Here is a 26,459-nt window from a genome sequence, read left to right as displayed (position 1 = left end):
CATAAAAAAGAACTGGGCAGCATTAAGTGTCGGGACAAGGCCCCTGTGGGTGGAATAAGGCCTTGGAATTCTAAGGATTGTGATGATATTTTTCCTAAAGCCTAACAGGAGAAATGGGAGTGCAATTAATTAAATTTGTGCTGGGAATAGAACTTTTGATCCCAACTGAGGCCACGCTGCGCGCACACAGGAGCTGTGCAAGGCGCTGGGACGGATGGGGACAGCGAAGGGTCACGAGCAATGGTCACAACCCCTGAAAACCCAAAGAGCTGCCAGTCCTGGCCCTGCTGAGGAGGGCACCACCCCAATCCTTGTGCCATGGGGGTGTTCCTGGTGGGAATTCCGTGCTGGGGCTCCTCTGCAGGCCGTGCCTGTGCCGGGCTCACAGGCGGGGGAGGGCGGGAGCGGCGGCCGCGGGCAGGAGGGAGCTGTGCTTGGCCTCTGCAAAGAGAAAGGGCCCGGTTCACTGTCAGCACGGATGCCACCGAGCTCCCAGCTCCTCCTTCCTCCTCTCCCTGTCAAATCTCCTGCTTGGGCATCGCTGTGTGAGGCAGCAGCTGCACCACGGCGCTGGGCCCTGCGCTAGAGCCTAGCTTATAGTCTTCACTGCCTGTGCTGGCAGAAGGAGATGGAAGGGATGTCTCAGGAGAGGCTGTGGGAGAGAAAACAAACAGAATTAACGTGGACTTGGATGCTGTTCAATGGAAAGCAGCAAACCATCCTGCAAACCCCAGAGCAGGAGCCTGGGGGATCCTGGCACGTCCTTCTTTCCTGGCTTGTGAGGAGGCACAGGACGGACTGGCAGGCATGGACCAGTTCTCCTCAGGGTTTTGCACTTGGGGAATGCCCCCCAGTGCTTTTCAATCCTTCATCTCCTTGTCAGAGAGGAGCCTGCAGCCCCACTGTACCTCCTCTAATCTCCTTTGCTGGAAAGGGGTTTAAAAGCTAAATAAAAGCCACTTAAAATACATGATGCCAACATTTGTATAGCTGAGAAACAGCAAAATACACCACGGGAGGTAAATGATTGTAACTGGCAGAGGGAGGGAGACTGTGAGTACAGGACATTGTGGTTGTTAAATTCCACCTCCTGTTCTACTTTTCCTTTTCCCACAGCCTGGTCCTACAGGGGATAAATGCCTTAACCCACTGCCCAGCAGTGCCCAGGGTGATTGAGGGTGGGCTTGGATTCAGGTCCTGTTGTTTGGCAGCAGCCACAGGGAACTCCTGCTATAAAGAACCATCTGTCCTCTATTGTGGCATCTCCCAGAGCTGCCAGATCCATAGAAACACACAATCTTGATTTCTAGCCCTTTTTTCAGCCTTGTGTTGTTTTAGAAACATTTAAACCCCCCCCCTGGGTCATGCTAGCATTAAAAACCCTAACTTCTCTTTGGAATCATGGAAAGGAGTCAGCCAGGGGGGCTCTGAGCTCTGATCCCAGTGTAACACTTAAACACATATAAATAAACTTAAATAACTGAACTAAACTTACATTTACTTCAATAAACTTAAAGAACTTAAATTAAATTTACTTTAAATAAATACATAAACTTTTTAAATAAATAAACTTTTAAAAAATAAATAAAATTTTAAACAAATAAATAAATAAACTTTTTTTTTTTCCTGAGCTGTGTCTGCTACCCAGCTGTGCTGACACTAATGATGTAAATAATGTAAAAATGGGCTGTAAATAACATAAAAAGAGGGACATACGGTCTGGAGCAGTGTGGATCACAGAGGTCATGTTGCTTTGCAGGACATGTCCTGGCAGTGGTTCCAGGTTGAGGCTGGGAGGTGCTGACTGGTACTGGAGATCAGCAGAGTTTCCTGCAGGTGGGATTGGGAAGAGACATCATTCCTTGCATAGCTCCCCACAAGACGCTCTGGGCTAAATCTTTTTCGTGCAGAGGATGTGGAAGACCTCTGTGGGTGAAGGTTAATGGCTCATCTTCGCTTCCTTCCTCTGCTCTCAGCCTCTGGCTGTGTAGGAGCAGCCCCCTGGGATGTCTGGGCTTTCAGCTGCTCTCCAGCTGCCTGGGGTGTGTCCCAAGTGCTGCTCTTATCTGGGTTTCCCATAAAGTTAGAAATTTTACATGTTTCCAACAAAAGATGTGTTATCTTCCTTAAACTGCCTCCAGCTGGAGGCCTAAGTGGAGTACCACACCACAGAGGGGATCCTTTGCTGTGAATCTCACCAGATTTCCAGAGCTAGGCTGGAAAGAAAGGCTCTGGGGTTGGACTGGAGTGAGAAGAACCCTTCAAGCTACAATTCATCAAACGGTTTTGGTTGGAAGGGATCTCAAAGCTCATTTCAACCCCATGCCATAGGCAGGGATGCCACCCACTGTCCCAGGTTCATCCAAACCCCATCCAGCCTGGCCTTGGACACTTCCAGGGATCCAGGGGCAGCCACAGCTGCTCTGGGCACCTGTGCCAGGGCCTCCCCACCCTCACAGGGAAGAATTTTTTCTCAACATTCCGCCTAAACCTTTTCTCTTTCAGCTTAAAACCCTTTCCCTCCATCCTCAGAGAATTCACAGAATGGCCAGGTTGGAAGAGACATTCAAGATCATCGAGTCCAACCCAGCCCCAACACCTCAACCACATCCAGGCTTTGTTAAACACACCCAGGGATGGGGACTCCACCACCTCCCTGGCAGCCATTCCAGAACTTTATCACTTTTTCCTAATATCCACCCTATATTTCCCAAAGAGCCCAACCCCACCTGAGCACAGCCACCTTTCAGGAGCTGTAGAGAGTGATGAGGTCACCTCTGTGTCTCCTTTTCTCCAGGCCAAACACCCCCAACCCTTTCCCTGCATCCTTCCCCCCAAAATACTCCCAGCAGACACAAAGCCCTACAACAGCTTTGACACAGCCCAGCTTGGCTACCCCTCCTTGGGAGGGCTTTGTACTGTCACTGTCATATTTTCTGAAAAATCCCTTCGCCAGGATTTCTTCTCCTGGGAAGCTGAGAAGCCTCAGAGAAAAAGGAAAACAGTAATTATCTGATTTGCTTCTCCTGTGTTTTGCTGCTTTGGAATGTGGTTGGAGATTGTTGATCCAACACATGAATTGTTTTGACTTAATGACCAATAATGGTCCAGCTGTGTCGGGACTCTGGAGGGAGTCACGAGTTCTCATCATCATTCTTTGTATGTACAGCCTTCTGTATCCTTTCTCTATTCTTTAGTATAGTTTTAGTATAGCATAATAATATAATATAATGTAATGTAATGTAATGTAACATAACATAATATAATATAATATTGTAATATAATATAATGTAATGTAATATAATGCAATATAATATAATGTAATGCAATGTAACGCAATGCAATGCAATATAATAATATAACATAAAAATATAACATTATATTATATTATATTATATTATATTATATTATATTATATTATATTATATTATATTATATTATATTATATTATTATATCATATCATATCATATCATAATAATTTAGCCTTCTAAGAACATGGAATCAGATTCAATCATTTCCTCCCAACGACCCCAGAAAATACCCCATCCCTACCTCCCAGCAGCATCTCCTGCAGCAAGCTGTCGATCCTGGCCACTCCAAAGAGCTTCACAAACTGCACCTGCTCGATCATCTGCCAGGTGATGCTCTGCAGGGGCGGCAGCAGCAGCAGGATGTCGCTGAAGCGGCCCCGCGAGTCATACTGGCGGTCGTTGATGTAATCCTCCAGGTTCACCTGCACCTGGAAGCGCATGTTCTTCACCTTGCCCGGCTCGCTCAGCCCTCTGCAGTCTGGCACGGGGGGAAATGCAGTTAAAATTGCTGCCCTGTTGTCCTAGGGTGAGGTTATGGTGCTTGTATCGCCATTCGTGTGTTCTGGTTTAGGGCAAATTTGGGAGAAAACCTCCAGAAAGCAAACCCACACGGCCCCTCCCCACAGCTGGTTTGGAAAGGATTCCTTGGAGAGAAGTGGAAAGAACCTGTTTATTTAACAGGCACAGCACCCCCCAGCACACAAAATGAACAATCCCAGGTGACACCACTCTGGCACCGCTCTGAGAAAGATGACAAATTCAGAAAGTCTCTCCTGGGGGTAGTCGCTCTGTTATCTGCTGCAGCCACAAGGTGCAAACTCTGGGTGTTTCCCACGTCCCAGTCTGGAGCAGGTTTGAGTGATTCCAAAAAAGGGAAAGGAGAAACAGTCCAGGAAAAATTCGGACTGCTTAGCTAAACTAACTAATGAGCAGAAGCAAAAAGCAGGAGAAAAGCAAAAAGCAAAAGCAGCACCATGTACTGCCCTGTCTGTGTGTCCCGCCAGCTGTGGGCGAGCGGCTGATAGCAAAACAAAACAAAACATTCACTCTTCAGAGCCAGTCTTGAAGGCACAGAACATGATATCCAGCATTAACAGAACACACAAATGGGGATACAAGCATCACAAGGTCACCCGAGGACACCTGCGCAGGCAGATGTTGGTCTGTCAGGCAGTGTGATGGATGAGTAATTGGATGCTTGACTCTCACAATTAAAAGGCAAATATCCTGTATGTTTGTTAAGAGAAGTTTTATAGATTTATATTTGTGTTTTACCCCCCTTGTGCTGTTATCAGGGGGTGGCCTGATTTTGGGTTTGGGACATTTGGGAGGGTTGGCTTGTTACTGTGGCATTCAGAATTTAAGGAAGTGATTCCCACCACTGGACAGCAGAGAAGGATTTGATGGACAGAACTTTGGGTGGGGCTAAAGGGTTAAAAGGTGACACCTCCAAGGGTCTGGTGAAGTGCTGGCATTTAGAGCCTCCCACTCCTGCCTCTGCTGCTATCTAAACCTGAGATTTCTGGATCACTGCACCATTTCCTTCACTGTCTGCAAAGAATCCACAGGTAGTGATCCTAGCGCCACAATATTTTCTCTATTCAATTGAATAGAGAAAAGTCTATCTGTCTTCTGTTGTATCTTTGATGAGGTTTTAATAAACCTTTCTAAATTTTTGGAAGTGAGTAACATTCCTCAAAGGCAGGCTATTTGCAGGGAAAAGGATGAGATGGCAGTGATGCTCTGAGAGGGTGTCCAAGATCAGCTGGCAGGCTGGGCTGCCATTGCTTCACACCTCACATGGAACAGGGAAACAGTGAGGGGAATTGGAGGGAAAACAGTAATTGGAGGAGAAACAGTAATTTGAGGAGACTTTGAAGGGAAACTATAAGAAAATATGAGCTTGCTTCACACGGATGTGTCTGCCTACTGCCATTAGCAAAGGGGAATATTTAGAAGTTAAAATATTTATCCTTCTAAGGAAACAGCCTGGAATTTTCCCCTGAAAACTTTGAGTCACAACTGCCACCACTAAATAGTGCCTGTATGTTGTGATTACACTGGCTGCAGCATCAGGTTCTTGTCTTGCTCTCCTGTCTTTGACCTGTGGTCAATCCTTTTTTTGAAGGACCACTGGTCCAGCTTTGCTTAAGCAAATAAATTTGTCCCTGGGTCGGGTGAAGTGCTGGCATTTACAGCCTCCCACTCCTGCCTCTGCTGCTATCTAAACCTGAGATTTCTGGATCACTGCACCATTTCCTTCACTGTCTGCAAGGAATCCACAGGCACCACATTTTGGGGAATGTAGTGCCAAGAGATTAGATAGAGTGGTTAACAAATGTATTAATGTGTCAGCACCAAGCTCCGGGGACATTCCTGCTCGTTAGCACGGATGAACTTCACTCCACACTCCCTCCTTCCAGCTGAAACCTCAGCACCTCATTGTCACATTGATCTAAAGCTGCACACTGATCAGCTGAGAAGGTAATTTGTCAAAATCACTTTGATGAAAGGTAATTTGTCAAAATCAGTTTGATCCCTCCTCTGTTCACATCAGGCTTTGGTGAGCCAAAGCTCACGATGTTCCTGAAACTCCTGGATCTTGATTTTGAATCAGCGAATACAGCAAAACCCCCAGTAATTAATGGATGATACTCTGATTTCTCCATGCTAAAAGACAAGAGGGCATTGTCTGGACTTGGGATTGTTCTCCCATGTCCTCCCTGAGCTCCAGGAGATACCCACTGGGAGATACCCACTGGGACCTGGGTCGAGGTGGAGCCCCCTGTGTTTCTGGAATAAACACAACAAAGCTTCGAAACAAACTGTTTTTCTCTGTATGTCCCTGTTCTCCATCCTGTGGATCAGCCCTGCCCTGGGTTTCTGCTGGCTTCCAGCAAGACCCATTAGCAGATCCCTGATATTCTGGGCACTCTGAGCAGCCCAGCTCTCTGTGGTTTCTGATGGTGCTCTCTGGACTCTTATGGATGCTCCACAATGCTGCTTGTTCGCCTCTCACTGCTTATTATACATAATTAATGCAGGCATGTATGTCCTTAATGATCATTCCTGCATTTCAGGCTGATGGGCTTTCCCAAAGCCAAGCTCCTGCAGCAGCCAAACTCCTGCAGAGCCTCGAACATCAGCCTGGCTGGAATTCACACTCTGGAATTGGTCACTCCTGCCTTAAACCTGCGCTGCTGAGCATTGCTCATTACAGCACGGGCAGGCTGAGACGTAGAGCTGCTTCCAAGGGGTTTTCCAGGATTTTGGAGAGCCCCCAGCTGCTGTGCAAGTCCTGGCAGCCAGGGGGAATCTCACCTGGGTCAAAGAAGATGATGGCTTTCAGGCAGGCGTACTCGTTGTCATCGATCTGGATGTCCCGCAGGGGCTTCACCAACTCGTCCAAGATTCTGGTGGCCACACGAGCGATTTCCAGCTCTGGGCAGTGCATTGGGATGATGAAATCATTCCCTGGGGAAGACAAGAGGAATTCCCCATCAGGTTTTGGCTCTAGCTCTGGTCTCACCCAGCAGTTCCCTGATAGTCCCAGTGCTGTTTGCAGCAGTTTCCAGCCTGCAGGTTTATAATCTGATCTGAGAGAGAAACAGGGCCCAGATCTCATCCCCTGGTGCTCATTTATCTCACCCACACTGTGCACAGCCTGCTCTGTGTGCTGCTCTGCTTTGCCCTGTGTTACATCCAGCATCTGTTTGTAAGCAGTGCTGCACTGCTTTAATTTTGGTTTTCTTTTCTCACACAATGTTATCCCTCTCTCTTTTCCTTAATGTGAAGCTTTTAGGGTCAGTATTCCCATTTTTCCATGAACAATCCCACCTGTGGTGGAAAACACCTTTTTTCCTATAAAATAATAAATAAATTGAGAAATAAACAATTTTCCTTTTCCTATAAAAGGAAACACCTTTTTGCACTGTAATTTTTAATAGACATTTCTGCTAAGTTTTTAAGTATCTATACCCAAATACCTCATTGCTGGGGCCTTGGCAATTTCAGGCACAAAACCAAGACAACCCCATTTGAGATGCAAACTGTAGTTTTTAATAGACATTTTTGATAAGTTTCCAAGTATCCAAATACCTCATTGCCGGGGCCTTGGCAATTTCAGATACAAAACCAAGACAACCCAGTTTGAGATGCCATTTAAATCCTGGGGATTTTTCATCCATAATTCCAAAGCAGTGAGGGAACAGTTACAAAAATCCCGGTGAATTTACTGGTTCCTTTTTTCCTCCAGCACTGTGTCTCCACCCAGATGCGCAGCCCAGGAGTGCAGAGGGGGTCTCAGGGATGCAGAATGCTTGGGAATGACTTGGGAGGGGTGAATTGTAAAAGCAGGAGTGTGTTTCACTACCTTACCTAACAGCAGGAAATCAGTGTATGGTATGGACCTCTTGGCTACCCCGAGGAGGAGATGTTCCCCTGCGTGGGCTCTGAGCAAGGCAACCTGGAGGAGACAGAAATGAGATTCCATTGGAAAAGCAGAGGATGGAGTGCTGAGCTGTTGCCGTTTAATTAAGCCCCATTTGGTGTTTGCTTAGGTCTGGCAGATCTACAGATAAAGTTCTGTTCAGGGCTAGAAAATATCAGTGTATCCTCACTTTGAGAACTGCTACATTCATGGCAAACTAAATGAGAAGCTGTTTTTAACTAAAAGAGCAAGGAGGGGCTTTGAGTAATTTGAGGTCTTAGGAAATAATCAGATTCTACATTCAATTATTAGGTACCAGTAAAGGCAAAATCAGAACTGCCTTGTAATTCAGAACTGCAGCAGCCTGACACAAACAGAATTTTTTGACTGGATCTTTTGCAGGTTGGACTGACCAAATCTATATTTTGAGGGACTTTGGCTACTGAATTTATTTTTAACTGGTCCCTCTTTCTCTCCTGTTGTTTGTACTCTGCAGACAGTGATCTGTATGTTAATGCCAGATTCTCCCATGAAAAGCCCAGCTGGGAATTCCTTCCAAAGGCACTGGATTTACTGGGAAGGGCCATTGGGATTTACCTGGTCGTCGAGGGGGAGCTCACAGAAGGCTGGGATGTATTTTGCCCATTCCACCAGCACCAGGAGCTGCTGTTTCATGGATTCACACACGTCGTTGATGGTGGCAATCTTCTTCATGGCAATGTCTGCGCTGTGCACGGGGCTCAGGGGTAAATACTGAAAGAGAAACCAGTTTGGGCTGTGTCTGCACCAGTCCAACGCTGTTTTATCCCCCTCCGCAGCAAGGGCTCATCCCTGAGGAGATGATCCCGTTGTGCTCGGACACTTTGGGCTCAGCTGTGTCCGACTCGCAGCCCATGGAGCAGCTTCCACGAGGTGGTGCTCAGTCCCAACACACACCCAGCCCTCCTCAGCCTCCTTCGCCGCTCTCCAGGACAAAAATCAACATTCCCATTTCAGCAGCACCGTGTCTCAGCTTCCCACCAACCCCTCCTGCCAGCCAAGGGCATGAAATGCATCCAGCTTTTCTGCCCCAGGTTGCTGTCAGGGACCCAAAACTGCTTTTTTTGATCTCTGCAGGGCTGAGTGGCAGGGAGAGGGTTAAAAACTACAATTTTTGAAAAGGAAGTGGGCTCATTGCTGCATGTAATGTGCAACATCTGGACCCCGTGTTTCAGTGGGGAAAGGGTGTTTGCATAAGAATTTAAAGGACGCTCAGGGTGAAATTAATGGTGGGGCATGAAATAAAAAAGCAATCAGTGTCAGCTGAAGCCCAGTGGATTTACTCACATTATTTTTCTGCCCTGATAAAGGAGTTATGTGCAAAGATACAATCAACCATGACTGGAATATTGTGTTCAGAGCAGGACAGAGTGCAGCGAGGAAGGATAAAATTCTGTGTGAATGAAGTGAGATTTTAGGGGTGCAGCAACAATTTAGGCTGGGGGAAGAGGGGACCTGGGCTCTGCAACATCCCTCAGCCCTTGGAATTCCAGCTTTCCATCTCCCACCAAAGGTGCATCTGCTCCCTGAGGGATGTATGGCCTTGATAATGGATTTTTTCCTGTCTGCTTTTGGATATTTTGCATTTTCTTCCCTGCGGGTTTGTGCAGGAGCCATCCAAGGGCAGAAAAACCATCCAGGCCTGGCTGGTTTAGCAGGCTGGGGTTGCTGGGGGCCATGGACCCGTTTGGAGGGGCTGTCCCCACATGTCCTACCTGCTGTGCCATGGCCTCAGCCTGGGTGAGGATGTTGATGGAGAGAGAGCCATTGTCCTCATAGCTGCTCCTGCGGATGCTGATCCTGTCACGCTCGTTCTGCACGGCTGGAAGGAGAGAGAGAGGGGCTTGTGTCAGTGAGAAAATCCCAGTGCTTGTGTGAGAAACTCTCAGTGATTGTCCCTGTGAGAAAATCCCAATGATTGTGCCAGTGAGAAAATCCCAATAATTGTGCGAGTGAGAAAATCCCAATGATTGTGTGAGTGAGAAAATCCTAGTGCTTGTGCCAGTGAGAAAATCCCAATGGTTGTGTCAGTGAAAAACTCCCAGTGCTTGTGCCAGTGAGAAACTCTCAGTGACTGAGTGAGAAAATCCCAGTGCTTGTGCCAGTGAGAAAATCCCAATGATCGAGTGAGAAAATCCCAAAGATTGTGTCAGTGAGAAAATCCCAATGGTTGTGTCAGTGAAAAACTCCCAGAGCTTGTGGCAGTGAGAAAATCTCAGTGACTGAGTGAGAAAATCCCAGTGCTTGTGCCAGTGAGAAAATCCCAATGATCGAGTGAGAAAATCCCAATGGTTGTGCCAGTGAGAAATCCACCCCAAGCAGTGGCTGCTGCTCCTTGTGGTCCCTAAACAGGAGTGGATGGGGCTTTGCTCCTGCAAGAGCCTCCCCTGCGGCTGGGTTTGGAATAAACAGGCTCTGGGGAGGGGAAAAGGCCACTCCAGAGGGAGAAGACCAAGCACCAGAGGGGGATGAGGCCATGTGAGGGTCAGAGCAACACCCATGGGGGGTTTGCTGGTGCTACTGGATTTGATGCAGCTCAGGGGGGATTTGGGGGTTTGGTGTCACCTCTCTCCACGTGGCAGCGCTGGAGCCCTGGCCTTTGTGCCCCTTTGTGCCATGGCTGCGCTGAGGGCTCTGTGCTGAGCTCCTGATGCAGCAGGGAGCTCCTGGGGCTGCCCCTCACCTCATGGCAGGGCTGGGAAAGCACCCCCTGATGCCACCTCCGAGCAGCCTTGAGTGTCCCCTGCCCCTGAGCTGGTGACCCCAGGGGACATCACCACCCCAGGGCAGAGAAAGAGTCACTGCACGAAGGAAGCTCGAAGAAAAGGAAGTTTAAATCCCCCTCAGAACCATTTCCTCAGTGTTGCCCATCACACAGCTGATTTCAGCCAGCCTGTGACACATGAAGACAGCAGCAAGCCGGGGTTTGTCACCAGCCCTGCTGCTGCAAATCCCTGCTGGAAACCAGCTCAGAGTCCTGAATCAGCAACACTACCAACCCTGGACACACTGCAGGGACCACAGCGGAATGAAGATCAACCCAGAGCCGGACATGCCATGGTGAATTGGGAAAAAACCACTGATTTTTGAGGCCCATTCCACCCCTTAAACCATCCTTCCCCCTGAAGCACCAGCCACATCCATCATGCTCCATCAGCCCTGCGCAGGGAACAGAAGGCAGGGATTGCACTTCAGCATTTATTTTTGCAGCAGCCTCTGAGAGCTGACTCACCCCCACTGCAGCCATCGGGTGAAACAGCAGCAGGGGAAAAAATAAAAGAGAATTTCAGTTTAACCCAAGCTGGTTTCAGTGCTGGTTTCACCCTCAAGCCCTCTTGCCTCTGTCCAGCAGCTCAGGGCTGGGGAAGGAGCCTGAACACAGTGTTCTCCTGGCAGCTCCCAGATCTTGGCTACAAACAGCTCACAAAGGCATTTGTCACATCCCTGAAGCAGAGGGAGCAGGCAGATTCAGCATGTGGCGATAGGGCAGCACATCCCTCCTCCTCCATGCAGCAATCCCAGACAGATTTCACTTTATTTGGGGTAAAATGACTCAAACAGAGCTGCCAAAGCACAGCTCACTCTGTGCTTTAACCCCTTGGGTGCAGAACGCTGGGGGTTTGTCTCAAAAGTGGCCAATTTTGGGAAGATTTTTCCAGCATTTTTTTCCCCTTTCTGCAGAATCAGCAGAGTTATTTTGCCATCATTCTTTTGAGTCTTTGCCTCGCTGCTGGGTCTTGTTTTAGAGCGTCAGGACTCATCCCTGGGAATCCATACAAAGGAAAAGACGTGGGCACTGCTTTGCACAGTTTGAGGGAAGGTGTTTTTTCCTGCCAGCTCGCATCCAGCCACTGCTCTGTTTTCCTAACCAGCCTCTGATGAGGGGCCAACAAAGCAAAAGGGCACAAAACAAGCCCCAGTGACAAAAATCAATGCCTCCCCTTATCAACAGGGTTTATTTTCCAAGATCTGGGGCTCAGCCTTGCTGTCAGTCAGGATCAGCCTGTGGGGAGCTGACTTTGTACCTGCATCCATTTCTGAAAGGTGCCACGCACAAACACATCCCTGGAGCATTTTCAGGCTGGGGACACTACAGAGAGGCAATTTGTCATCAATTTTAGAGAAAAAACAGCTTTTGGGAGGCTCTGCTAACCCTGCTCAGACTGCAGCATAAGGTGCTCTGGGCATGAGGGGTCAGCCTGAAGGTGAAGGTGGTTATAGGAACCACAATCTTGGCACTTCATGGGTTTTACTGAACCACCAGAAAGACAAGTTTTGCCTTTCCAATCAAGCTACTCTTTTGATTTTCTGTAAATCCTACAGTGCCAGGCAGACCTGGTCCCCCTGACAGACTCCTTTAGGAAGCCTCAGCCTGTTTTTTCCCCCCAGTATTTTTATGGCACATATTTCAGTGCTTCCCTCATGCTCTGATAAGCTCAATCTTCCAGTGCAAGTGGATGGTACAGAGTGACTTTCTCAAGGTGATTTGGGTGTTATCTCTGAAAGCACCCAAGATGTGATGGAATTAGATACAAAGGGGAGTTAATGTTTCACCTGCCACAAAAATTAATCTATTACTGTGCAGTGATTATATTGCTGTATTTATTGTGTTTGTGAACGGGAAGGGACAGGTCACTCCTGGTGAGGCCTGGGGGTGCTGGGCTCAGCTGGGATCTTGCCTTTGCTGTCAGTAAAACCCAACAAACCTGCAGGAAGGGCTAAAAACCCAGTGCTGGATCCCTCTGTCTCCCAGGGGCTGCTATTTCCAGAAGTGCTTGGCAAAATCTTTGCTCCCTGTTTCTTTTCCCTTCTCTGCACATTCCCAAAGGCACAAAACGCCACAAAGAGCCACCCAGCCCTGCAAGGAGTCCCCAGGATGGTGCTGGGCAGGGACAGCCTGTCCCTAAGCTGGGATTTCCCACAGGGAGAGGGGAGAGAGGGCAGAATGATGCTGGTGCCTCCCTCCAGGGAATTGTCCCTGGCTACAGCACGTCCTGGCAGCGGGAAGAGGATGGGAAAACAAACAAACCCTCCCTCGGAAGGGTTTTCTGTCGCTCTGAGCAAGGCTGGACACTCTGCCTCCAGCTCTGGGCAAGCAAACAGGGGCTGTGGGATTGCAGCAAGCCCCTGCTTCCCAAACTGTTTGTCCTCACTGCCTTGCCACGCAGGGCCAGAGTGGGATGAGGAACCTCCAGGGAGCCCAGTAAATGGGGCACAGGGACTGGCTGGGAGAGCAGCAGACCAGTAACTTTCCACTGCAAATGAGGAGATTCCAGCTTTGTCTACACAGGAATTACTCTTTCCGTCATTATTCCACTGAAACCAGCCTCAGTTAATGGTGGTGGGGTTGGAAATGTAGTGATAAATGGCGCAGAGGGAGCAGGAGGAGGGCAGTCCCTGCGTGGTGCACTCACCAGTGTTCCTGTCTTCACCGACAGATTTACTCCTCCTGCTGCCTGATTAATTTATATCCACAAATAATCTTTTTTTTTTCCTGAGCTACCTCGGATTTTGTAGGTGTGGTGTGTTTTATTTGCAAATAAATCCCAATGGTACACGTACATTTAATCCTTTCATGGGCTTGTGGGCTGATTTATGACTACTGAAGGTAGAGAAGATCCTTTATCTTTTCCATCCTTCTTTGCAATAAACTGCAGTCCCAGCATTCTGAAAGCTGGCAAAAGAAATGTGCAAACAAAGGTATGAAACAAGATAGAGGCCCTGTGAAGCACTAATAAAACTGTCCTATAAACCTGTCCAATTTCACAATAATGAAGAACAGCCTCAAACCCTCCCTCAAACACTCTCTCCTCCTTACTGTTGCAGCAATAAGTGATATAACATTTTTTTTTTTTACTTCTGCATAAAACTAAAGAAGTTCATTCACATTCATAAATTACTTTGAAGGGGATGAGAGGTTAAATATTAACCCCTCATTTTTTTCCCCCCACCAAAAGCAGGCTGAATCCTGACAGTGCAGTGCTGGCCTTTCAAAAGCCTTCCAGGTTATCAGGCTCCATGTGAGAGGAGATGACCTGGCTCACTTGAGAAATCACACCCTGCTGATTTATTCCAGGTTAAACATGATCTCAGGGAGATGCTAAAAATAGAATCCTGCTGTTTTCTTTGGGTGTTTGAGTACGTGGTGTTCTACTCAGCCAATGATGCTGCAGTGACCAAAACCCTGTCTGGTGGCATTGTGCCAGACAATAGAGATCAAACCTTCTGAGCCAACAGAGGAACTCGAGGGAACAGCCAGAAAATCCCCAAAACATCCAGAGCACCCTCTGGCACAGCCCCAGCCCAAGAATAAAGGAGTGAATCTCCTGTAGAAATCTTAGATCCTGATCACAGAGCTGTTTAGGACATGAGGGGTTTTTGTTCAGGCAAGGCTTTCCCTCTCCCCTCCTCCTAAATTAAATACTTGTTATTAAAGTGAATTATTGATACCAAAAATGCAATTGGGATAGTTCTGAGTGAACTATTTTCTAGGAAATCTGGGAACTGGACTTTCCACAAAACTCAAGTTTTGTCCCTTCCCTGCTCTCATTAGTGCTGATGGAACCTGGATCCCATCTCAGTTCACAAGCCTCTTGTGGAGGGCAGTCCTGTTCCTTCCTGAAAATAGGATCAAATTCAGGCTGTACAGACAAGGCAATCTAAAGATCAACAGGTAATTTTCTCAACCATTCCCTGGGGAGCCTGTTCAGTGCCCCACCAGTCTCTGGGGGAAGAACTTTTTCCTAATATTTAATCTAAACCTCCCCAACACAGTTTAAATCCTACAGCCCCAGGCAGATCTGCTCACCATGTAGCTGAGGTATTTGTATTATATGGGTTTTTCTTTAGGGAGAAACTTCCCTTATACCAGGCTACACAGTTCCTTGTAATTCCTTATCCACTAGACAAGTTTCCAAAAGGGAAAAAAAAAAGAGAGAGAAAGAAAGAAATATCCAAACGCGTCACATCACATCTCACAACACATGAAGGCTGGGGAAAGAAAAAATAAAAACAATCTCTCTGGATCCAAAATTCCCGTTTATCAGTCAGTTCTGCCAGGGAACAGCAAGTTCTCCAGGCTGAGCACACAGGCACTGAGCAGTGGGTCAGTGGGGCACGGCGAGGGTGACACAGCCCCGCTGACCCCACCCCGGGTGGATTGTCACAGCCAGCCTGGGAAAAGGATCCTTTCCAGCTCCTTCCCCTCTGCCGTGGATAAACAATGCTACTGCCACACCCTGGAAACTCTGACTGCCGTTATTAGGGCCGGCCCCAAAGGAATGTAGAGGGTTGTGCCAGGGCTGGGACACAGAGTATTGATATCATCACTGCCACCTCCCCAGACCAACCCCTGCACGCTCCAAAAGATTCTGTACAAATATTTGGCCACTCCAATAGTGCCCCGTCCAAGACATGGCTTCTCCTTCTCCCTAAGGCTTCGCAATGCTGTTTAATATTAATCTAGAGCCACCCAAAAGCAAATAGCTGTGTTCTTTTTCTGCACACAATTGTGCAAGAACTTTTCTTTCCCAGTCCTGCACATGTGCTCGGGACAGAGCTCTGGTCAGCTAAGCTCATTTCTGCACAGCAGTTGCTCAAGGTGCTTTAAAATCTTCCTTGCCAAACACAGGAGCGTTTTCCGAGCGCACAACCTGACTGCAGTCATAAAAAAGTTTCAAGGAATGTGACGATGTGGAACATGAAATGAGTCATCTCCCATCAAGCTGCACTCAGTGATGGAGCCATGAGCCAAGGTTTTATAACTTTTACCATAAAAACCTATAAAAATCATGCTTCGGCTCAAAGAATAGATCTGATAACGAGATTTCAGCCTTTCCAAGCAGTGCAGTTTGCTGCCTTGGCAGTTGGCTTGATCCCATCTAGAACTGACCAAATGAGCTTCAATTTTGTCTTTATTAATTTGAGCACTATTTGTTTTTCCATCTGCTGTATTTACTCAATTTCTCCTAAATTAAACCAGTCGGCATTTTTGCTTCATCCATGATTTATGCCAGGTTTCAAAACACCGTTCTTCTCCAGGAAAACATATGGTCAGAACAAGGGAAAAGATCATTTAATCACCAGTAAAATCTTATGAATTACCAGAAATCGACAGCAAATTTCCCCTTGGGTTCAGTGGGGCCACAGTGTCACCCCTTGGGTGAACTTGGTGACACAGAAAGAGACTTCCAAGCTCCTTTCTACCTCCCTCATCTTTTAGCTGCCTGTGGGTTGGGGAACAGCACAAATGAAGGGTGAAGAGTGTGAAACAGCACAATGGGTGAAGAGTGTGAAACTATCACCCAAGAACCTGCACCAACCTGGGGTTGGGCCCCCAGTTTGTCAGGCACTCAGTAGACAAGGAAAATCACAATAAAACAGGATCATCCACACTCTTCCAATGTGCAGAACTGGACAAGAGCTGTGGTAGATCCCAGACTTCCCCAGGGAAGCTGCATGTAGGCACAGGTTGACAGAAATGGGTTTTTTCTTGCAGAACATCAGGCACTATGACAGTATTTCCTTCAGAAAGGGCACATCCTGCTGGTCACTGGCACCCAAACCTACAACTCTGCTCCTCCTCAGTACAAATCGCGGGAAATGCAACAAAAAGTCTTGGCCAGTATGGGATTGGCCCTTCAGCGCTGGTGCTGGCTCCACCAGCAGCACGACCAAAGTGTTTTGCTCTGAGTCCTGTCCCCTGCTGGGGTACATGAGTCAGCTGTGGGGGACACATGAGTCACCCTGCTCCTGGAGCTCTGCCCATGCCCTGCGCCATGCAGGAGAGGCTCCCACTCCTTCAGGCTGTACCTTGCCCTTGCACGCAGCTACGTGAGCATCAGCTGAGCCAACCAAACCGCCTGAGGCAGCAAACTGATGGCATTTATGAGACTGGAGGTGGCAGATCCTCGCTGAGATTGGCACAGGTGGGATTAGGGGTCATACCAGTGGGTATGGAGAGAGGAAATTGCCATTGTAAAGCACTTAGGGACCTAATTAGCCCTGAGGAAGCTCATCCCTTTCCCAGGACTAAAAGACCAGCCTCACAGGATGGGTGAATAACGTCACTGGGCTCTCATTGTAATTGAGATAAAATGGCAACAAAAAATATCTCTGTGACCCACAATCATCATCTCTGAGCCAGTGCTGCTGCTGCTCCCCACCATGCTCTGCAGTGGAACAGGGCCTAAGACAGCGGCAGGAAGGCTGGAAATGTCTCTTTGCACCCACCTTCTTTCTTCATGCCAGCTCTGAAGCATTTCTTCAGCCTGCAGTACCTGCACTGGTTCCTCTTGTCTTTGTCTATCACACACTGTCGGTTGAACCTGGGAGGAGATGGGAAATACAACATGGAGCAACCATCTGCGACTCCCTCACCCTGAGCAGCCCCAAATACAGCCCCTGAGCTCCCTCAGCTCCTCACTGCATGATCCTAGAGAAGAGTCAAAGGTTTGCCAGAAATGGATTGAATCAATGTTGGCTTGGCCCAGCTCCTCCTCTTCCCCACCGCCGCTCCTTCCAGCTGGGAGCTGCAGACCACCCACCCTGCAGGCATTGGGATGGTTTTGGCCATGAAAACATGACTGTGACTCCAGTTGTGCTTTTGTAGGAGCTCCATCTCCCACGTCCAGACAGTTTTTGGGTGTTTGGCGTTGGGGTTTGTCTGGTTTCACTTGTTAACTATTCTATGATCTGCGTAGAAAAAAACGTGTTAAGGGCCACAAGGCCTTTGGGTCTGCGGCCTTGTTCTGAGGCCCATGGCCTCCCAATCCCTCCTCCTTTCCATGGGGATTTAGGAACCCTTGTGCAGTTCCAGGGGTGGCCCACACAGCCTTGGCAGCCCTCCCCATGGAGGGTGAAACAATGGAAGGGGAATCTTCATGCAGAGAGGAGATGACGTGGGACCATCAGGCTGTAAAAGCTGAGGCACTTTCCCAGACTGGGAAAAAGCCAAAGGTACAAAAGCCCAAAGACTTCCAGAGGAATTCACGTCTGCCATAAGCAGAGCTCTGAGCTGGGCTGAGCTCACCAAATAAGGGCTTGCACACAAGCTTGGCTTCAATGCTGTGGATCTTCCCCGAGCTGCCAAATATCACAGAGATTCATGGATTCCTGGGGAGAGGCAGCAACTCTGCTCCCAGGAGACCGACAGCTGAAGTTTCAAATAAACCATTACAGAGCTCATCTCCTCCTGCAGGAATCCCGCAGCTCATGGGATGGTGACACCTCAGGTGTCTTCCATGTCCTGGAGTGATAAGGGCACCAGGAACATTTTGAACAAGTAGGGTGACTCGCATTGGAAAAATTTGGAATGCCCTTAGAGGAGGAAAAGCTTTGGAAAAGAAAGAAAACTTCCAGGTTTTAACTGGAGATGAAGGGCTTACGTGTATTGAGGTTTGGGATTTCTTTCCACTTTCTCCTGTGCGAAAATAAATATCATTTTTCCTAAGTCAATCAAGATAGCATCTTTATAATTTATAGCCTCCTTCTGGCAAAAAACCCCTTTCAAATGTATACCTGTGTGCCAAAGTGGATGTGAATCATCTCTGGTGCACACATATTTCTCAGAATATTCATAAAATCATCACTGATAAGTCAGTGTACATAATTTATTGTATTTCAAAACAAGAATGGAGAAGCTGTGAGAGGGCTTTGGAGGTGACAGATTCCTGGATGCCTGTTGTTCTTCACCAGGAAAAACAAGAAAGATGAAATCTCTGGAGCTTTGGTCCTTTGCCACCTTGGCTTCCCCTTGCTGGGCTGTGACGAGGTCATGGTGTCACTCCACACCCAGTGTCTGTATTTAGGTATTTTACACATCAGTCAAAACTCAGGTTTTAGGTTAGACTGGAGGATCTCAAAGATCTTTTCCAACCTAGTCCATTCTGTGGCCTATGAGTTTCCCTCCATTCTCAGGTCTTTGATTTTCCCTCAATTTACCCCACGAGGAAAGCAGTGATGCCGAATTCACTCAATGCACCACAGAAGGTCTCAGGGCCCAAATGAGATAGGACTGAGTTTAGAGATAGGACTGAGTTTACTCCTTATAAACCAAACTGCAGTGCTACTGGTGGCCTTCACAGCATGGCAAATTGGCATTTGAGATACAATCCCTTGATCCCAACCCCAAATCATTTCCCACATAATTCGCATTTGTTTTTAATTGCCGAATTTCGGTACCTGCAGGAGTAGACGTGGTTCTTGCGGACGCTCCTCCTGAAGAAGCCTTTGCAGCCGTCACAGCTGGAGGCCCCGTAGTGCTTGCCAGTGGCTCTGTCCCCACAGATGGAGCACAGGGAGCTGACACCGTTGGGGAGCAGGTTGGTGTTTGCTGACTCGGCTGCGATGGCCTCTGCGGGCACAGAACGGGCACAGTCAGAGCTCCCTGCCTTGGAAACCTGCCACTGGGATATTTCATGAAAAATCCCTTTGCCAAAATCTTTTCTCCATGTTTTGCTGCTTTGAAATGTCATTTAGAGTTGTTTACCCAGCATGTGAATTGTTTTTAATTAATAACCAATCACAGCCAGCTGTGTCAGACTCACTGAGTCTGTCACGAGATTTTATTATTCATTCCTTTCTAACTTTCTATTGTCTCCTTCTCCTATTCTTTTGGTATAGTTTTAGAATATAATATAATATAATATAATATAATATAATATAATATAATATAATATAATATAATATATCAGCCTTCTGAAACATAAAGTCAAGATTCTCATCTCTTCCCTCGTCCTGGGGACCCTCAAACACCACCACAGAAACCTCTAAATTTATGGTCATGCTCTTCCCAAGATCAGCTCCTTTCTGGTATTGGTGTTTTTCTTCCTCTAAATGATCAGAGGGATTTCAAGCTGCATAGCCCAAACTGCTCCTGAGAATTTATCAATTATCACTGCTTTCCTGGAGAGATATAAAGAAACCTCACTTGCGTGTGAGTTTTATGTTTTTTGAGGGATGGGGAGCCACCTTCTCAATGAGATGCCTGGAGAACATGGTTCAAAGCTGGTCTCCACAGAAGCCAATGGAAAAAAAAGCTCATTAACTTGAATAAATAGAATGCAGAGAAGAAACAGCAGAGGCAGAAAGGATGAACTGCTTCATGCCCATGTCAGAGGTGCTGAAGATAAAAGATTGCTCTTGAGAGCTCCTCTGCAGCTGGAAGGCAGAGACAGCAGCTCCCACAGGGATCACTTTGGCTCTAAGTCTGGTCCCTCCTCTGCAATTCTCTCTGAAGAGGCTCACTGCTTTCCTCTAGAAAGCAACAGAGGTGTGCAGGAAGATCAGATTTCTAAATTGGGGACCTAAAATTAGGTGATATGAACACCCTCTGTCATGTCCTCTGTTTGCACCCACTCATTTGGGGCAGGAATAGCCCTGCCCCTGTGGGCACACACTGCTGAAAACTCCCCTTGGAACCTCTCCCTCTGCCCTAACCACCAGGCTTGCTGCCCTCTCAGTCCTAATCTGAGGCACAGCTTGGGGAAGGAAAGGACAGGAGACCCTTGCAAGGAGGGCAGCTGACAGTGTTTGTGTCTCCCCATCTGTTTGCAGAGCCTGGCACTGGCTGCAGGATGATTTTATGAATTTATCACACCTCTGGGATGTTCTGTGCTCCAGGGGAGCCCATCTCATCTCAGTGACCTCAGAAAAGTCCCTGGGACGAGGCACACCCTGATCTGTCTCTGGGGTGGGACATCCTCCCAACAGAGGAGGGGAATGCTCAGCTTAGCAGTTTCTTAGAGAAAACTGCTCAAAGGGGAGGAATTGCCACCTGATCTGCCCAGAGAGAGTTTTCTAATCCATAATGCATAAAAACAGCTCTGGGTAATCCACACACAGAATATACAGACAGAGAATGAGAGAAGGTTATTTTTGTGTGTGAATACACATAAACAAATTATAGTGAAAGTATCTGCTGTGCAACAACATTTGTAATCACCCCCTCCCCCCCCCAAAAAAAAATAGCAAAGCCAACGAAGCTTAAGTTTTTCAAAAACTCAATAGTTTCTTAGCTAAGACTGAGACTAAGGCATTTTTAGCCAAGATTTCTCTAATGCAAAGTTCAGACTTCCTGTCACCTCCTAAAATAACCTTTTTGGTCCATATTCACCTTCTGGTGTGTGGATGAGTAAATAAGTGGGTTGCAGCAAGATGGGAGCAACATGACAAGAACCAAAAATCATTCCTAGGTCATAATGACAGGAATTGAGATTTGCCTCTTCCCAAATTCTGTGTCAGATTCTCCCAGCCCTGACATTTGTCAGGAAGTGACACTTGGGAACATTGTCTATGTCAGAGATGTTTAATGGCAATTTAGGTTGATTTTAAGGGTTTTTTTCCATTTTTTTTTATATTAATTAATAACTTAGTATTAAATGAACAGTACAGAATATTCCTTTGAGGATAACTGCAGAACATTTGGGCATCTGTTGTTCCATCCATTTTTTGAAGGAGCACGTGACCATAAACAAATGCACTGTGTTGGATTCCATTTTAAAAATTTGCACAACCGAAATAAAGATAAGGAAGCCAGTTTCCTCTTCACTCCCCTCATGCTTTCTCTAGACTTCAGAGGAATCAAGCCAAGGTCAAACAGCTTAGGTGTCCAACAGACCCTTCATCCAGGACCAGACTGCAAAATATTCCTGATGCTGGAAAGTATTTACTCATCAGAAAAGACTTTATTTCCTTTTGTATAGGATGTGAGAATCTGCTTGCTGTTATAAGGAATAAATTAATAATCTGGCCTTAAACCAGGTATTACTGGAGAAGGAACCATGAGCATTGTGTGTGTGAGGGCCCTTGGAAATTAGCAAACCAAATTTTGCCCTCACTTGTATCCATGGAAGCACAAACAAATCACCAGGGTGGCTCTGGGTTAGGGCAGCCCCACAGCTAAAAGTTCAAACCCTGGGAGGGAGCCACGTGTCCTTTCCAGCTGAATTGGCTGAACAGAAATTTTAACAAATAAAAGGAAAGCCCTAATCCAGAATGCACATTAATCATGATCACAATTTTTAATTACGAAGTCCTGTCAACCAGCTAATGATGGGCTCCAAATGAGAATTAGCTCAGAGAAGAGCAAAGCACAGCTGATATCACAGGCACCAGGAGACTCTCTAACACAGCTTTCAAACCTCCCCAATATTTGGGTTTTTCCTGGACTGATCTCTGTGAGGAAAGGCAGAGGAAGGCCAGGATCCCTGGCAGCACAGTCCTCTGCCTGCCTGGGAAATCTGCTTTGTGTGCTCCATCCCTGCCTGACACAGGGAGATAACCTGAACAGCTCCTGTGCTGTGCCACGGTGCCTTTGAAATCTCCACTGCAGAGATGCACTTGATTTTGTTCTCCAGGAAGAGACCACAACTCATCCTGACTTTGTGTGGCTCCCAGGCTGAGCTCAGGCCCTGCTTGTGGCCAGACCCCTCACTGGGGCTGCCCTCAGCTTCACTGGCAGAAATATCTGAAGCTGGTTTTTGAGTTAAATATAATATTTTTTAGTTATATATAACTTTTTTGTTATAGATAATAAAAAATAATAATATGATATGATATGATATATGATATGATATGATATGATATGATATGATATAATATAATATAATATAATATAATATAATATAATATAATATAATATAATATAATATAATATAAATCAGCCAAGTTCACAACTGAAATGCGCACAAATTTTTTGGTACCTACTGCCTCTGTATGTTAATCATTGTCTGTCCAGGGCTGAGATGATAATGCCAGTTTTACAGTGATAAGAAATGACACTGAGGATGTTCTCATCATACCTGACTCCTGCACTGCTTTTCCTTTCAGTTCCTTTACTGGCTACAGCTCTTCTAGATGCACATTGTAAAAGAGAATTGTCTTGCAATACTTTCCAGGGTGGCTTTTATCTACCAGGAAATCCAAGTTTTTGGTGCACGTAATTTGCAGTTAACAAATCCCCAAATTACATGTGCTGGGCTAGAATGTGAAGAGAGCACAAATGTGGGTTTAGGGCTTGAACACACACAGTGAACTCGGTGCCAAAGCCGGCATTGTGAAACCTGTACACACAAATGTAGGGCAGGAGGGGGTTTAAACCTTGGCCACGTGCAGGGCAGCCTCTTTCTACATCAGCTTTTAGCAAATAGAGGAGTTTTTGAGATATCAAACCTAGCTGTGATTTAGTGACCCCAAATCCTAGCGGAATGATGATGAAGGTGCTGTTCCAGGCGCTGGAAGCTCCAGGGATGGGAAATCACTGCCAAAACATCTCTGGTGGCTTTTGCACGCTCTGAACTGGGTCAGACTGGGAAAGATTTCACCAACCTCGTGCCAGGGCCCCAAGGATCAGTGTGGAGTGTGGGGCTAAGGCAGGACCATGAGCACCACCCTGGCAGGAAGTGCTCCCCAACTGTCCAGTGAAGAATTGGGGCTGCATTGCAGCAATGCTTCACATCTTCACCAAAATGAGACAGCTCTGACAGGGGTGTGAGGGAATGGCCATTAACCACACATAAAAACTGAGAAATATGGGTTGTACGGCCAGCCAAGGTGAAGGAAACAAATTTGTGCAGAATGGGAAAATTTCTGCTGCTACAACACATATTTCACATAGGAAAGACAGAATTAGTAGTGATTTTGGCTCCTTTCTTTTTGCCATTCTTTCTATTTAAACCTTACATATTTCTTATATCACTCCCATAAAGTGTTCTATTCTTTATTTTGAATTAATCCTAAAATATTTGGCAATTTATGAGCTATTTGAAGGTGGAAAATCCAAAATACATATCTGGGCAAATCTCAGAATGATAGCAGCTTCATGAAGAAGAAACATCTAAGCACAGGAAGTACTCCACAAAATTATTCCACCCAAAATTTTGATGAAATAGTGTTCTGAAGAAGGAAAGAGTTGGTTTCAAGAAAGAAATGACCTTATTTGAAAATATTCCAATTTTCACTTTTGGAATTGTTCAGACAATAAGAAACTGCACTGAGTCCACCAAAATAAATATTTCATCCTTTCCTGTTCATGTTTATAGAGGGCAAAGCTGTCATCATCTAGTAGGGAAAATACAGATGAACCTTAGGAGAGATATAAGCAATTTTTAAAAAATCCAATATAGTTATAAAAGGTACCTAAAATGAGGTGGTTTTTTCTTGAGTCTAAGAAATTTTAAAATATTTCTGAAGCCACAAGGAAACAGTGATTTTGAATTACCTCAGGGGACTGAACTCAGCTGGACAGCAATAGATTTCCATGCATGGCCATTTCATGTATTTTTTGAAGTTATTTTTACAAATGGTAGAGAAGGACACTTACCCAAGACAAACAAGCTAATTTCAAAGCAGCTACTTCCCGAGAGAGCTGGTTAGTCATTAACAGCTAAACAAATAACACAATACCGTGTTCGATAAAGTTCAGAAAAAAACTCAACCTGTCAGTTCTACTGCGTGAATCAACAGAGAGCCCAAACAGACACTGGTGGTTCGTTTACAAAATTATATTGAATTTCGGGGAAATTTGTGCCGCTTCAAAAAGTAAAAAATATCTTGTTGTTCAATGGGAAGTGGCAAAGCAAAACATCTGTGTTAAATGACATTTCTGGAGTAGGATGAGAGGTGGAAAGCTTTCTGCAAAAATAAGATCCAGTCTAGCTGGAGCTTACAAAAATTATATCTTTTGAAAAACCTTGATTTGGAGACAGCCAGAGTTTTACAGAAGGCAATTTTAAATTCAAGTTCCTTTGGGCCTTTTAACTTTACATGTCTCCTGACCTCCCTCCAGGCCCTACAATAATATGTCTAATCATTTTATATTGTAGGTGATATCCCTACTGAAACTCTGATTTCTTTTGATGAGCCAGTTAATGAGCAAATGTGAAAATCCCATCTTAATTTCACTAAGCTTCTTAGCAAATTAAAAGCCTGCCAAAACTCTCCGAAGGGATCGCTAACGCCGGAATCTCATTCAGCAGCACGATTGGTTTCACGCAAGATGACCAAAATGCCCTTTATTTTTACACAGCGAGAAGTTGATTTCACAGGATGGAGTTCACTTTATGTCAGAGTACTTTTGACTGCAGAAAAACTAAATCCCGCACAAAGCGATTTATTCCTGTGAACCAAGCGGAAGTCTCGGCGTATAAACACTCCCGCCTCCCAGCCAAGTCCTTTGTGCCCTAAAAACTGTTGGACCATCTTGGTAGCCAGAAAAGGAATACAAAGCTAGCAATGGTTTGGATATTTGTTTCTCAATTCAAGTCCCCAGGACCAACTTAAACAGGGCACACGGTCATGGACAAATGCCGTTTGGGACGACATGTTTTCCCGAGGATTAAATATCAACTGAGGTCGTATACGGGAATGAACCACACATTTGAACGAGAAACATTGGTAATAACTCCTCTCCTAAGCAATACAGCAGGATAAAACCAGGGAATGCCATGAAGATCGCTACCAACACCTGCAAAACCTGGTGGGCTCTTCAGGGCATGACAATCAGCCCGCCAATGAAAAGAATAACCCAAAAGAATAACTCAAAACGGGACTGGCAAGCAAAGGGGTCATGTTTCAGCCCAAACATCACCATGGATGCAACAGAGGTTGACAGGTCAGCTGCTTAAATATTACCCCTTCCACCCTTTGCTCCACACCAGCCACCAGCCTTTCCTCTGTGTCCAGCTTTACAGAAAAACTAGTGGAGCTTATTCAAGAGAAAACGAATAAAAATCTCACCGGTGTTACTGGGGAGCACGCGGAGGTTGTCGAATTCCAGCATGGTATAAGAGGAGTCCAAGGAGTCGACATAATCTGGCATATCCATGTCCATGATGGACTGACAAAGCTTCATTATTACTTGACAACAGCGAGGGAAGTGGCAGAAACAGCCCCGCTGTCAATCACGGCCAAGGTTTCCTCTGCAGAGAGAGACACCCCGCTCCTGGCGGTGACAAATCATTACCCAGCTCTGCCCGCAGTCCCTCCCCGTGCCAGAAGAGAAGGGACGAGGCCAAACCCTCTGGCACAGTCCCCTCCCTTCCCGGGGTGCATCTCGCTCTCTGGCTCCTGATAAGGTGATGTAGATAAGGCCCAGGCTCAAACGCCTTGGATTGCATCTTGGGGTCAATACAGCAGCATTTATGGCTGCTCCTGCACAAACATTTTGAGAAGGGCTGAGGAGAGGCCGTCACACAAATGTGTCACTCTTCCCAGGGCAGAGTGGTCACATCCAGTCACCAATTGTCACCTTGCTGGCCTACCAGCCCTTGGGGGAAGAGCAAACGGTGTCACTTGAGGCTCGTGAGGACAATAAATCAATGTCCCGAATGAGGACCAGTAAGGCAGGTCAGCATTGAGAACTTGAGTCATTTCCGTGAGACACCACAGTGCTCACACCTTGAGTTGCCCTGGAAGGGCAAAATGAGGCTTCACTCACGCCCTACACATGGTCTCACCCTGCTCCATTGGCAGAGGTGAGGTGGAGGAGGCGACTTCCACCCACCACCCTCCATCCCTCTCACCTGTGTCTTCCTCCCGACTCCAGGCAGCCCCAGTGTCCCAGAGCTCCCTCTGGGGAAGAGCTGGGCTCTGCTGGTGAGTTGTCATCGTGGAAGGTTCCAAACAATGGCAAATGATGGGAATGGAAAAGGCTGGGAGGACAGGGCAGAATCCCCCACAG

The 26,459-nt window shown here is 46.6% G+C and overlaps 1 protein-coding gene across 2 annotated transcripts; it reads right to left on the bottom strand.

The window, feature by feature from the left end:
• Positions 1-419: 419 nt before the first annotated feature.
• Positions 420-25,631, bottom strand: LOC102042357 (hepatocyte nuclear factor 4-beta-like). Of its 2 annotated transcripts, none has more exons than XM_005424765.2 (10): positions 25,517-25,631; positions 18,962-19,166; positions 17,012-17,106; positions 9,496-9,602; positions 8,339-8,494; positions 7,690-7,777; positions 6,634-6,786; positions 3,554-3,790; positions 1,717-1,830; positions 420-652 (listed from the first exon to the last, which is right to left on the bottom strand). In XM_005424765.2, exons 1-10 carry the CDS (start codon positions 25,629-25,631, stop codon positions 519-521), a joined length of 1,404 nt encoding a protein of 467 aa, XP_005424822.1. In that variant the 3' UTR covers positions 420-518. The 2 variants fall into 2 exon arrangements, with proteins under 2 accessions (XP_005424822.1, XP_030916015.1); XM_031060155.1 differs by having other exon boundaries at positions 18,962-19,133.
• Between the last annotated feature and the right edge of the window lie 828 nt (positions 25,632-26,459).

Source organism: Geospiza fortis, unplaced genomic scaffold, assembly GCF_000277835.1.
Source record: "Geospiza fortis unplaced genomic scaffold, GeoFor_1.0 scaffold102, whole genome shotgun sequence".
NCBI lineage: Eukaryota > Metazoa > Chordata > Aves > Passeriformes > Thraupidae > Geospiza > Geospiza fortis.
The sequence above is the reverse complement of the archived record's forward strand: the minus strand, read 5'-3'. Positions and strand labels throughout refer to the sequence as shown.